This window comes from Pongo pygmaeus, chromosome 3 (assembly GCF_028885625.2).
Source record: "Pongo pygmaeus isolate AG05252 chromosome 3, NHGRI_mPonPyg2-v2.0_pri, whole genome shotgun sequence".
Taxonomy (NCBI): Eukaryota; Metazoa; Chordata; class Mammalia; order Primates; family Hominidae; genus Pongo; species Pongo pygmaeus.
This window is the reverse complement of record NC_072376.2, coordinates 82,870,260-82,884,204: the sequence shown is the minus strand read 5'-3', so window position 1 is coordinate 82,884,204 and position 13,945 is coordinate 82,870,260. Positions and strand designations below refer to the sequence as shown.

Here is a 13,945-nt window from a genome sequence, read left to right as displayed (position 1 = left end):
ACCCTGGTGTTTCTACTGTATTCATCATGTACAATCCTATAATTATAGTCATGTTGTCTTAACTTCATGTTATAAATCACTACAATTTCTATAACATTTTCATATATGAACAAAATTAATAGCTTTCTCATTATTGATTAGAATCAGATGTGACAAGTGACCTCAAATGTTTTCTTTAGAGGCTTAAAGACAAAGAACTCTAAACAAGTATCCAGCGTCTTTTGAAAGGATACCTCAAGGGGCAAGAAAAAAAATTATTTTTCCCCCATGAGCAAGAGAAGGGGAGCTGGGTGGTAAGTAAGGATGCAAGGTTTTCAGGACTGTTAACAGTTGAGAGTGTAGGTTCTTTCTACCTCTCCTTGATCCTCCCAGCCCTCCCCCATAACAATGAGGATGCTGGTGAGATACTAGCGGACAGGATCTGACCATACCTTCATGGGTAGGCTCTGGGTCAGGTGTAAGTGAGATGTCATCCAGCTCTCGCAGGCAGAGCCATTCTCCATCCATGGACACTCGGAATTTGCAAAGGTAGATGGTCTCCATGGCAGCCTGTGTGATCTTGTCAGTGGTGGGGGTTGGCATATCGGTCGGAGGCGTCAGAGCAGACATGATGACTCAGCTGGGACCACAACACACACACAGAGACACACACACACACACACACACACACACCACAAAAATAAATACAACCTCCTCACCAAAAAAACCCAATACAAAGCTCTGAAACAAAGCTTTCAGGAAAAGGGTGGGGGAGGTTTAAAAAAAAAGGAAAAATACCTTATAGGTTAAGAACAAACTGCTCAAGATAAACAATTCTACACTATCTTATAGACAGTTCCTACCACATAGCAAAATAAGATGATGCTTGCCTTCTCCCAGCTTCCTCTCCTTTTATCTTCCCTTCCCTGCCCCCCACCTTTTTTTTCAGCTGAGCTATAGGCTTTAAATCCTGCACAGCCGATGCTGCCTTAGCTGGCTTTAAAAATCTGGCCTCGATACGAATAAGTGAAAAATCCTCCTCCTTTGTGCAGAAAAAAAATATAAAAGAAAAACCTGAACAAAAAATAAACCTATATTTTCAATGTAGCTTAAAAAAAAAATCCTGAGCTGCAGAAATCACTTCCAGGATCTGCTCAGATGAGCTGGGATGCTGAGTTCTCATAGGATTGGCCGTGCGCAGTAAGCAGGGTGTTGACCAAAATGGCTGACTAATGAACTGAACTGAAAATTCAGGCTCATGTGACCAGCTGCTCTGAACGTAGGGCAAGCAATTCCCAGGATGCTTTATAGATGCTGCTGATGCTGGGAGAGCAATTAGGCTTCTCTCTCTCATCCTGTACAACCCACTTCCAGACTGTGCTAGTCAAACTGTGATCAGACATAACACAATGCACATATCCTCATCAATTCTTCTTACTTTGGGATCAAGGACTGAATAAAAGGATGACAATTAATACCGGATAATAATCTATAGTAAGGATGGTAAAAGAGGCAGTTAGATTAATTTAACAAGCATATAATTCACCTCTTTCATTTTTATCTACATAGCTATTAAAATTCTTTACTATACTAAATGTTATGTTTTAAGAAAAGCTAAAGCATAAAAAATTTAGGCTCTCAGAAGGAAAAAAAAAAAAAGATAAAAAGAAAAGCTAAAGCAGATTTTCAATTTAAATATCTTATTCTTGGGCATTTATAATTTCCTTCTCCAAGGTACAAAGACCTGACCTTTCAGGTTAGGCAGAAATGCAAAAAAAACCTTGAAGTTAAAAAAGTAAAATCTTTCCCAATTAATGGTAATTTCCCCCCTTTTTGATTTTGTTGTATTTACCAAGTTTCTGTATTAAGCATAAAATATGTTTCTTTTTTTTTCTTTTTTCTTTTTTTTTTTTTTGAGACAGAGTCTTGCTCTGTAGCCCAGGCTGGAGTGCAGTGGCGTGATCTCAGCTCCCGGGTTCAAGCAATTCTCTGCCTCAGCCTCCCGAGTAGCTGGGATTACAGGCACCCACCATAACGCCCAGCTAATTTTTGTATTTTTAGAAGAGACGGGGTTTCACCATCTTGGCCAGGCTGCTCTTGAACTTCTGACCTCATGATCCTCCCACCTCAGCCTCCCAAAGTGCTGGGATTACAGGCGTGAGCCACCGCGCCCAGCCTTAAGCATGAAATACGTTTCTAAGCAGAAGATTAAACCATGTTATATTTTTAAAATCCTCCCATTCAATAACATACTGAAGACAATTATATTTTCTTAATACACACACACCCACACACACACACGGCCCTATATTATCCAATGAGGCATTTATACCTTGGTAGCAAAAGGTCAGGTACTTGCTTTATGAACTACATAAATTACAAAGAGAAGAATAAGAATTTTCTCTGAAAATGTTTTGGACAATTGAAAGAAAGTGTTTGTTTGTTTGTTTTTGTATTGAAGGGTTCCAATTTTAAGGAGGAACATACAAATTCAAGAAATATGACCTGAGACTATTCCTTTCTAGGGATTGTTATCAGAGGGACATCTTGATTTACCTAATTTCTGAAAACTAAAAAAATTCTCCTTGAATATTTTTAAAATCTCAAATGCTTCATCATAATTTGAGACTGAACTGAAAGAAAAAAAATGCTAATAATCAAATTCTGTAGAGAAACTGGCATTTTCATATTGTTACGAAGAGGCGGAGGATGGCTGGGCGCGGTGGCTCATGCCTATAATACCAGCACTTTGGGAGGCCAAGGCGGGCAGATCACCTGAGGTCAGGAGTTCGAGACCAGCCTGGCCAACATGGTGAAACCTCATCTCTACTAAAAATACAAAAATTAGTCAGATGTGGTGGCATGTGCCTGTAATCCTAGCACTTTGGGAGGCTGAGGCAGGTGAATGGCTTGAGCTCAGGAGTTTGAAACCAGCCTGGGCAACATGGCAAAACTCCATCTCTACAAAAACAAAAATTAGCAAGGTATGGTGGCGCGCACATGTGGTCCTAGCTACTTGGGAGACTGAGGTGGGAGAATCACGTGAGGCCAGGAGGCAGAGGCTGCAGTGAGCCGAGATCATACCACTGCACTCTACGCTGTCTCAAAATAAAGAAGGAGGGTATACTGGTACAATGTAAGAAGGCATATATATATGCTTATTTATAATTGCGGAAAATCAGTAAGTTACTAAGGAAAGCAAAATACTCCTGGTTTTATTTCTATCTCATTCTCTCTCATCATTACCCTACAGCTAGACTCAGAGCCATTCATTCATTCATTCATTCAACAGATATTCACTAAGAGGTGCTCCACATGCCAGGTAGTGATCCAGGCACTAGGTACGCAGCAGTAAGACAGAAACACCTTTTCCAGGAAACAAGAGTTTTCATATCTAAATACTGAACACAAGCCTTCATTTAACACATTCTCATTTAATTCAGTTCAATTCCTTTCTAGCCAAAAATATTCCCATATTATATATTAATAAAGGGGACCGTTTATAGATTCACTTTATATCATGCAATACTTCAAAACATAGTAAGTAGTCATTAAACCCTTCAAATTACATGGGACATTCCTGGAACCACAACTCCAAACAGCCCTAGCTATCTGTATGTGTGATATCAAAACTCTAGATCACTGATATGTTCTTAAAATAGAACAAAGAACACATGAATAAATCCGAATGCCATGTGATTGCCTGGGGTCCAAAACCTGAATTCGGCCTTGTCACAAACCACAACAATCTCTTCACCCCAGTAAGCATTTACTAACTTGAACAGATCTAGATTGATTGCAACATACCAACACAACAGGAACATCAAGGTTAGTAGGCAAGAAACTTGATTAACATTCCTTCGGAAGATCCATCCCACCCGGCCTCTCTCCAGGTAGAGGACACAGAGAGGCAAGCCCAAAACAACTAAAGTTTTTGGCAAGGAAAGAAAAACATGCCTGTACTGGTATCCTTGAATTTCCCAGATCTACCAGTTTGAGGTGTTAGCAGCCATTTCAGAAATAAGACCCGGGGGTGGGCAAGAAACACTGTACTTCTACGCTGTTCTTTAGGTAGACACCATTGAGTCTTCAGCACGAACAGTTATCCAATGTTCATAGGCAAAGAAGTTACTATGAAAACAGTGCTATTTGTAGAAACTTACAAAAACAATTCTATGGCCGGACACGGTGGCTCACGCCTGTCATCCCAGCACTTTGGGAGGCTGAGGCAGGCGGGTCACCTGAAGTCGGGAGTTCAAGACCAGCCTGACCAACATGGAGAAACCCCATCTTTACTAAAAATACAAAATTAGCTGGGCTTGGTGGCGCATGCCTGTCATCTGCTACTCTGGAGCCTGAGGCAGGAGAATCGCTTGAACCTGGGAGGTGGGGGTTGCGGTGAGCTGAGATTGCACCACTGCACTCCAGCCTGCGAAACTCCGTCTCAAAGAAAAAAAAAAAAAGATTTTAGATATTGCTTAGTACTGCTTTTACATTTGGGTCTTTACTAAGTAAACATCTTAGCTTTGAATATGAAGATAAAGTTAAGCCATCAGTAAGATATTCAAACCTTGATTTTTTTTCTCATATACAAAGTAATTGCTGTATGAGCTGTATTGAATTATTTTCTCATTTGATCCCATTTGTGAGTAATGGCACCTATTTGTAAGATGGTTGTGAGGCGGGTGGGAGTTCAGTCTGTGGCCCTAAAAGAATAGGCCTGTGTGAAGTTCAAATCCAAAATGAAGATCCAAAAAATGCTACGTTCTAGCTGCTTAAACAGTCTGTATTTTCCACATTATGATGGATTCAAAGCAAATAAGATTCACACTTCAAAGTCAAAAGTTACATTCCTCTTAAAGGATATTTGTACTCGGCTGTTACTATAAGACAAAGATTAACTTGACAGGCTCAATGTCTCTGTTATATATTGTGGAAAAATTACTTAAAATAGCTATCATTTATTAAATTTCTATTTTCTGTTAGGTGCTTTACAAATACCATGTAAAGGGCCGGGCGCGGTGGCTCATGCCTGTAATCCCAGCACTTCGGGAGGCCGAGGTGGGTGGATCACGAGGTCAGGAGATTGAGACCATCCTGGCGAACACAGTGAAACCCCGTCTCTACTAAAAATACAAAAAAATTAGCTGGGCGTGGTGGCGGGTGCCTGTAATCCCAGCTACTCAGGAGGCTGAGGCAGGAGAATGGCGTGAACCCGGGAGGTGGAGGTTGCAGTGAGCTGAGATCGCGCCACTGCACTCCAGCCTGGACAACAGAGTGAGACTCTGTCTCAAAAAAAAAAAAAAAAAATACCACGTCAAGTCTTCACAAAAGCACCGCAGAGATTGATACCTTCTCTTTATACACAATGAAACCAAAGTTCAGCCACTTAACTGGCCCAGAATCACACAATTAGCAAGTAGCAGATCTGTTACTCCAAGCTACTTCTGTCTAGATGCCTCCAAAGTCCATGTTCCTTCTACACTCTGCAACTTCAGCACTCTATCCTAACTCTTCCTCCTCCCCGGACGTTAAATTTTACTCAGAGAAAATAAAAAGACATTTAAAACACACACACGTGCATGCGTGACCACACACACACAAACACACACACACACACACACGCAAAGTCTCTTCATGAAATTTCCTAAACATGAGTTTCAACAAATTTAAGATTTGAAGAAATTTTTTTTATCAGCTTCCATACTTTACACCTTAATGCTGCACAACCCATATCTTCCTCTAGGCCCCCCAACTTACATATTAAGTTCAGGCTTTTAGTAAGTGGGCATATTCTGACAAACTGAGAACCCAGTATGGATTTTTCTGTCATGTGCTCACAAAGGGTAGATAAAATGCTTCCACTATGTGCTTGGCTCACCCTACTACCACTCTGTCTCTGAGTTCCCTCCACATTTACGTACTAGTTGGACACATTAAGAACACCTGAAAAATTCCAAAATAGGAAAAGATAAATGAAGGGGGGAATCACTTTCTAAAATGATGCATTGTGCGCTTTTTAAAAATAGCAAACTCAATGTATAATTTTAACTCCTTAAAGAATATAACCAATATCCCTGAAACCCTTGCTCAACTGGAGAAATGGACCAACACATGTACTTATGTGCTCCTTCTTGCTTCTAAACTCCTGCCTCTCATTTCAATGCAACCTTCTGAATTTCGTGTAAATCATTATCTTATTTCAAAAATATTGTTACAAATATATGAAGGTCTAAGCAATATGTTTAGTTTCAGTTTTTTTCAACTTTCTTATAGAAAGTGTTTCATGCTCTATAAAACTTTCTAAAGCCTTTCACTCAATGCGTATTTTTTCTTTTCTTTTCTTTTTTTTTTTTTTTTTTTGAGTCAGAGTTTTGTTCTTGTCGTCCAGGCTGGAGTGCAGTGGCATGATCTTGGCTCACTGCCACCTGTCCCCTCCCAGGTTCAAGCAATTCTCCTGTCTCAGCCTCCCGAGTAGCTGGGATTACAGGCACCCACCACCATGCCCAGCTAATTTTTGTATTTTTAGTAAAGACGGGGTTTCACCATCTTGGCCAGGTTGGTCTTGAACTCCTGAACTCAGGTGATCTGCCCATCTCAGCCTCCCAAAGTGCTGGGATAACAGGCATGAGCCCCCGCACCTGGCCTTCAATGCTGTATTTTCTAAGATTCATCCAAACTGTTGTGTGCATATGTAGTTTATCCTTTTGGCTGCTGTATTATAAGGTAGTGTTCCAATGTATGTACAAAAAATTTCTGATTCGGCTGGGCATGGCGGCTCACGTCTGTAATCCCAGCACTTCGGGAGGCCGAGGCGGGTGGATCACTTGAGGTCAGGAGATCGAGTCCCACCTGGCCAACATGGTGAAACCCCATCTCTACTAAAAATACAAAAATTAGCCAGGCAATGTGGTGCGTGCCTGTAATCCCAGCTACTCAGGGGACTGAGGCAGGAGAATTGCTTGAAGCCAGGAGGCGGAGGTTACAGTGAGCTGAGGTCATGCCACTACACTCCAGCCTGGGCGAGAGAGAGAGACTCCATCTCAAAAAAACAATAACAAAAACACATTCTGATTTATTTATTTATTTTTTGAGATGGAGTCTCACTCTGTCACCCAGGCTGGAGTGCAGTGGCACGATCTCAGCTCATTGCAACCTCCACCTGCCCGGTTCAAGTGATTATCCTGCCTCAGCCTCCCAAGTAGCTGGGACTACAGGCGTATGCCATCACGCCTGGCTGATTTTTTATATTTTTAGTAGAGATGGGGTTTCACCGGGTTAGCCAGGATGGTCTTGATCTCCTGACCTCGTGATCTGCCCGCCTTGGCCTCCCAAAGTGCTAGGATTACAGGCGTGAGCCACTGCGCCTGGCCTTCTGATTCATTTTCATGTTGGTAGGCATCTGGGTTATTTCTGATTTTCATAATGCAGAATAGAAACTTCTTCCTAAAATTTGTCAAGTTGTGCAACTAAATTTGTAAAGCTCACAAAGTTCTGTTTGGCAGCTTCCTGAATCACAGTTTCATAATTTAAGAAGAAAAATCTCATTTCCCCCTATTTCACTAGTTGCTGTTGGCATGAAACATGAAAGGGTAGCTTTTTTTTTTTTTTTTTTTGGAGACAGTCTTACTCTCACCCGGGTTAGGGTGCAGTGGCACAATCTCGGCTCACTGCAACCTCTGCCTCCCGGATTCAAGCGATTCTCCTGCCTCACTGCCTCAGACTCCCAAGTAGCTGGGATTATGGGCACACACCACCGGACCTGGCTAACTTTTGTATTTTTAGTAGAGACAGGGTTTCGCCATGTTGGCCAGCCTTGTCTCAAACTCCTGACCTCGAGAGATCCATGTGCCTCGGCCTCCCAAAGTGCTGGGATTACAGGCATGAGCCACCGCACCCAGCCATGAAACGGTATCTTTGATGAATCATCATCATGATGACATTGGTGGAAAGCCCAGATGTTTCTGTTAAATTATATGATTATTCAACTCAATGATCATGATTATTTCACATGCTCCAGTACACCCTCCCACCTCCTTTCCCAGAACCACAATCTATTATGTCTACCTCTGATTTCAAGATTTCTTCAATTTTAAGTTTATACACTTGGTAGGCTCAGTGTCACTTTATAGATATTAACCAAGGTTGACAATAACTATAAAATGATATACCCGGAAAGTTGATTTATCATTACTTTGTTAGAAACAAACACTACCAGGAGTATTATAATGCATCATCTTTTCACTTGTTAAAATTAACCAGCATAAGATTAAAAATAACCTCTACCCTGAAAAGTAAAACTGATTTCATGGCTCAGTGGCTGTAGGCAATAATTTACACAGACGTAAAGCTATCAAAAACTTAGTAGGTGACCTTGGGAAATTTATCCTCCTCTTGCCTCAATTTACTCAGTTGTAAAATGAAACTAAATAACTAGCTCCACAAAGACCAGAAGCTCCACCAAAGAAATATGCATTTTGCATACCTCTTACGTATCTACTCAAAATAGTCCCTACCAAATACCAGACTCTCAATAGATACTTGCTGGTATAGATATATATATAGCCTTGCAATGGCATTTTTACACCCTCATGTTTCACTTCAATTGTGAAAACCCCCAAATTCTATAAAATCAAACTATATTTATGCCCCAACAAACAGGTCATTCTAACACTGGCTTCATTCATGTGTACATAACAGATTCATTCACTCAACATGTACAGGGTACCTCCCATATGCTAGGGATGCAGAAGAAAGAACAAGGCAATAGACAAGAAACAGACAATTTTAGGTGTTTAGGAAAGTCTTAATGTTTGTCATAAGTGGACCTATTCAGCGTTTTTTACATATACAATTATTTTTTCTATCAGATTGGTGACTCTTGAGTTTCATTAATTTACTCATTTTTAGTAAATAGGGCATTAGTGAGTAGAATATGGAACCAGAGGGCTGTTGCCTGAAGAGGTGCCTCCAATCTAGGACCTGATTCCAGTTACGGGAGGTGATGAAAGAGTGTGACAGAGCATGTGGACTCTGGAGTCAGCATGCTCACAGTGAATCCTAGGTCCACCACCTAGCTGCTGAGTAACCTTGGCAAGTTACTTCTCTGTGCCCATTTCTACACTGACAAAATGGGGATAATAATATTAACTAGTTCGGAGTTAAATGCTTAGCATGGCACTTGGCACAAAGTAAGCAGTAAGTAAATGTCACCATAACTGCACTATAATAAGTGCTTCTCCTCTGAGAGTTCTGGAAAAACCCTATCAACACATAAAATGAAAGTCAGTAACAATAAATGTTCATGGGACAGAGGCAAAGGAAAGTAAAAAGGAGATGTGAGCAGAGGGTTACAGTGGTATCTCTCAGATTTTGAGGAAGGAAGAGAGATGGGTCAGAATTTTACCAAGCGTTCTCACCCCAAGTGATCAGATTTCCTAAGTTCATAAAAAAGACAGCAGAAGTAGATAAATGTCTGTGGAGAGTCCCTAAACAGATTCTGAAGTTAGAAGAATCACACTCTAAAAGGCGACATGCTACAACGACTTCAGCTTTCCACCTGCTTTTTGCTGTCTTGGCCTGTCAGGCTCTCCTTTCCTACACCTCATAAGGTTCCCACACCTTTCTTCCAAACTTTCCCACCTCCGCCCCACCACTCCCTCTGACAAAGCTGAGTATCTTGTCCAGTCGGTAGGGAGCATGTCAGATAAAAAAGGCTTTGCAAAGAGAGGGAACGCCACCTTGGCCAGCAGCCCTGAGAAGTTTTAGGGAGACTATGAACCTTTTCACAATTATTCAAATACAGTAGGGGGCATGGCCATATTGCTACTTACCTTCTCAAGTATCACTGCTTTGTAACTCTAAAAACATTTCCTGGCCTGGCATGGTGGCTCACACCTGTAATTCCAACACTTTGGGAGGTTGGGGCGGGCGGATCCCTTGAGGTCAGGAATTCAAGACCAGCCTGGCCAACACGGCAAAACCCCGTCTCTACTAAAATACAAAAATTAGGTGGGTGTGGTGGTGCATGCCTGTAGTCCCTGCTACTCAGGAGACTGAGGCAGAAACCCGGGAAGCAGAGGTTGCTGTGAGGCAAGATTGCCCCATCGCACTCCAAACTGGGCAACAAAAGTGAAACTCCATCTCAAAAAAGCAAAACAAAACAAAACAAAAATTTCCTTTCACACAATTTCAAAGCAATTTTTTAATGCTTACGGTGTGCTAATGACTTCCCACAACAAATTCTACAGCTCATAACCTGAGCCACTTCACAAAGTAGGGAGTGTGTTTCAAAATTAGTAAGGATTGAGTAGACATGTAATAGGTGTGATGTCCTGTAAAATTCATCAAAAATGGGATTCTACTTTTATTTATGTTGGCTACAGGTTGCCTATTGTGCAATGATAAAGGGGCAGCCCATTTTTTAGTTAGTTCTTTTAATTATTTAAGGAATTTTGAAAAATATTGCCAACAAAAAAATTATTTCATCCAGTTTATTCTGCTACACTTCCATCATCATACATCTAGACTTTTTACTATCTATGGCCCATACTAGAAAAATATGGTCTCTTAGCTTCTTGATAAAATCCTACCTCGTAAACATGTAGATTTCTATGAAAAATTTAAAAAAAGGGAAAAGATACAAAACAGAATATAGTCAGGTGAATATGTTTTGAGGCCAATACTTGTCTTTTAGTCCCCAAAGTTGCTTTCTTTGCCACCTTTCCTCTGCTATCCCTCCTACCCAGCAACCTTTACTGCTCTCCACCCAAACCAGCTTCTTTAAGACCTTGGTGGTGAGGGAACGTACAGTGATTAAGAACATGTGCTTTGAAGGCTGACTATTGAGGAATATGAATTCATTCCCTGGCTTCAGTTCATAAAAGTGCTAAGTACTATTACATGTGAAGTTTCTAGCTCTCTGCATGGCACACAAAAATATCCCACAAATGGTGGCCACTAGTATTATTATTATCTTACAGTCACATCCTTTATTGGTGATTGTTTGGGTTCCAGAACTATAAAAAAAATTTGTTATATAATGAAGAGCCTTTTAGGACACTTTAGTGTCCAGAATCAAACTAAGATGAGAAGAAAAAAGAAAACTCTGTCTACAAAGAATGAGTCTATGATTATCAGAAGGGGAGCAACCAAAGAAAGACTCAAAGATTACATCCGATATTCTGAAATTGTTGCTCTGTCAATAAAAAGGGTGATTTGACTTTTTGATAATGCCAGGCCAGAAGAATAGGTGCAACAAAAAGGTGGTGGCAGAAGAGAAGGGGAGAATTGGCTGGGAAGACAAACTGTGAGAGTTCAGGGAGCCGTGCTCACAAAGGCAGAATCAGGAAGGCAAGCAGAGTGTTTAGTCGTGAGGAAGGAAATGGGGGCATGATCCAGCTACCTGTCCCTCAGTAGCTCAGGAGGTCCAAGGTCATGTCAGCTGTGTGTGGAAGGAGCCAACTGCACCGAGACACTGAACACCTAAACTCCAGTATCTCTGGCAGTTACACATCCTTGGAAAGATGCTACATTTCTGAGGTTTGTATGTCGGTGGGTGCTTTTTATCTACTATTTGACAAAAGGCACTTAATGGATCAGAAAATGGCTCTTTGCCTTCTTAACAGGGTTGGAAAAGAGCAGAGGGCTAACAGATTTATGAATCACAGAATGGTAAATGAGGACACTGATCTACATTGAAAATCTGTGTTTTAAAAAGTCACACATCACTCTGCTGTTTCCAAAACTACTAGCATGAAGGTAACCATGCCCAATCTTTTGGGGTTCTGAAAGTTTGACCATTTCCCTCATACGTTCCAGCTTGGGCAGATGCCTCTATGTTTACAAAACACAGTAAAGTACTTTTGCCTTTTCAAAGTTTAAAGAAGGATACAGCAGGTGAACTGATTAACACGTGTTTGAGGCAGGGCATGGTGGTTCATGCCTGTAATCCCAGCACTTTGGAAGGCCGAGGCAGGAGGATCGCCTGAGCCCAGGAGTCCAAGAGCAGCCTGGGCAACACAGTGAGACCTCATCTCTTTTTTAAAAAAAATGTTTATTTTCACTTTGGCTCTTCTTTGACATATCTTTTTTTTTGAGACGGAGTCTCGCTCTGTGGCCCAGGCTGGAGTATAGTGGCGGATCTTTGCTCACTGTAACCTCTGCCTCCCGGGTTCAGGCGGTTCTCCTGACTCAGCTTCCCCAGTAGCTGGGATTATGGGCGTGCACTACCATACCTGGCTAATTTTTTTGTATTTTTAGTAGAGATGGGGTTTCACCATGTTGGCCAGGCTGGTCTTGAACTCCTGACCTCAAGTAATCTGCCTGCCTTGGCCTCCCAAACTGCTGGGATCACAGGCATGAGCCACCATGCCCGGCCCATTGACATATCTCTTTATATAAAATAAAAATTTTAATAAATAAAACAAAAAACATGTGTTCAATTCCTGACCAGGTATACTGTTTTCTTTTTCTTTTTGTTTTTTTTTTTTTTTTGAGATGGAGTTTCGCTCTTGTTGCCCAGGCTGGAGTGCAATGGCGCAATCTCAGCTCACCACAACCTCTACCTCCCGGGTTCAAGTGATTCTCCTGCCTCAAACTCCTGAGTAGCTGGGATCACAGGTGTGCGCCACCACGCCCGGCTAATTTTGTATTTTTAGTAGAGACAGGGTTTCTCCATGTTGGTCAGGTTGGTCTCGAACTCCCGACCTCAGGTGATCCGCCTGCCTTGGCCTCCCAAAGTGATGGGATTACAGGCGTGAGCCACTGCACCCGACCTTTACTGTTTTCTAGAGTACTACTAAACAATTAAAAAAGAAGAGAGACAATAACAGAAATGTCCGCAGAGGATAAACTAAAATAAATATATTTTACACAGACACATATACAATCTACATATACATACATGCAATATATATGATATATATATCTGTATACTTGTGTGTGTATATATGTTAATGAAACTGCAAGCATAAATTTTCTCCCTTTAAACACTAATTCCTGGGTTTACACGTATATTTCGAACCTCCTTCCCCATACAATGGATTTTTCAAGTGCATCTGTCAGAGACAAAGGCTTCTAGGTACCTCATTCTCTGCACTATCTGGGGCTTAATCATGGCACTCGCTGTTAAGTATACTCAACTTTGGTAGTCATAGTAACGCTGCCAGTCCTTTTCAAGATTCTTTTTCTTCTATTCCTCTTCTAGCCTTCCTCCTATCTCAAAACAGCACTTAAAAATACAGAAAGCCGCTACTTGGTGACTGGGACACTTTTTTGGACATTGCCTTAACTGGGAGAGAAAAGACAAGGGCAAGGATGTGGGCTATTTGCATAGCATTGCCTTGAACAATGTTTGCCGTAGTTGTGGGAGTTGGAAGGAGAAAAGAATAACTAAATAGAAGCTGGTAACTGTGCAAACAGCAGGGTGCCTCTTCCATCCAACACTAAAGAGAAGCCATCTTTTGTCTATCCTGTCCAGTCACAAGATGATCTCTAACGGCAGGACGGAAAAGGAACGCATTGGAAGTATTACACCATGGCCTGCAAGCAGATCCTCCTTACATATTGTAGTTGCTGAGAAACTGGCATGGAAGGTCATACATACATCAAGAGGATAAAGCCACCATGAAATATAAAAACATACACATCTGTAAATGCATGAAAAAGTTCAGGATGAAAACGCCCCAAACTCAAAAGTGGGCATCCTCCAATAAGGAACTGGGGGGAGGGTGCTGGAGGTCCACAAAGAGGAAAGTTCACTTTGTAACTGTACTTTTGTATTATGAAACATTTAAACAATGAGCATAGATTCATGTATTACTTGTACTTTTTATAAAATCAAATTTTAAAAGGCATGGCAGAGAGTTTTATGAGATTTAAAGTTAGAAGTATAAAAACCTAGCAGATTACCAGCACTCAAAGACTCAGAAAGAGACATAATCCCCAACAAGGCACATCAGAAGTC

At 41.2% G+C, this 13,945-nt stretch overlaps 1 protein-coding gene across 18 annotated transcripts in view; it reads right to left on the bottom strand.

The window, feature by feature from the left end:
• The window catches only part of RUFY3 (RUN and FYVE domain containing 3), a 104,049-nt gene that overhangs the window by 84,860 nt on the left and 5,244 nt on the right, over nucleotides 1–13,945 (bottom strand). For 6 of the 18 annotated variants that reach the window (XM_063663735.1, XM_063663734.1, XM_063663736.1 and 3 more), the window contains exon 1: nucleotides 432–4,975. The exons of 10 other annotated variants lie outside the window; for them this stretch is intronic. In XM_063663735.1, the coding sequence (XP_063519805.1) occupies nucleotides 432–609 (178 nt within the window). In that variant the 5' untranslated portion in view covers nucleotides 610–4,975. Of the gene's footprint in view, nucleotides 1–431; nucleotides 4,976–13,945 lie in introns of those variants that run through there. 2 more of the 18 variants (XM_063663731.1, XM_063663732.1) reach the window with 2 other exon arrangements.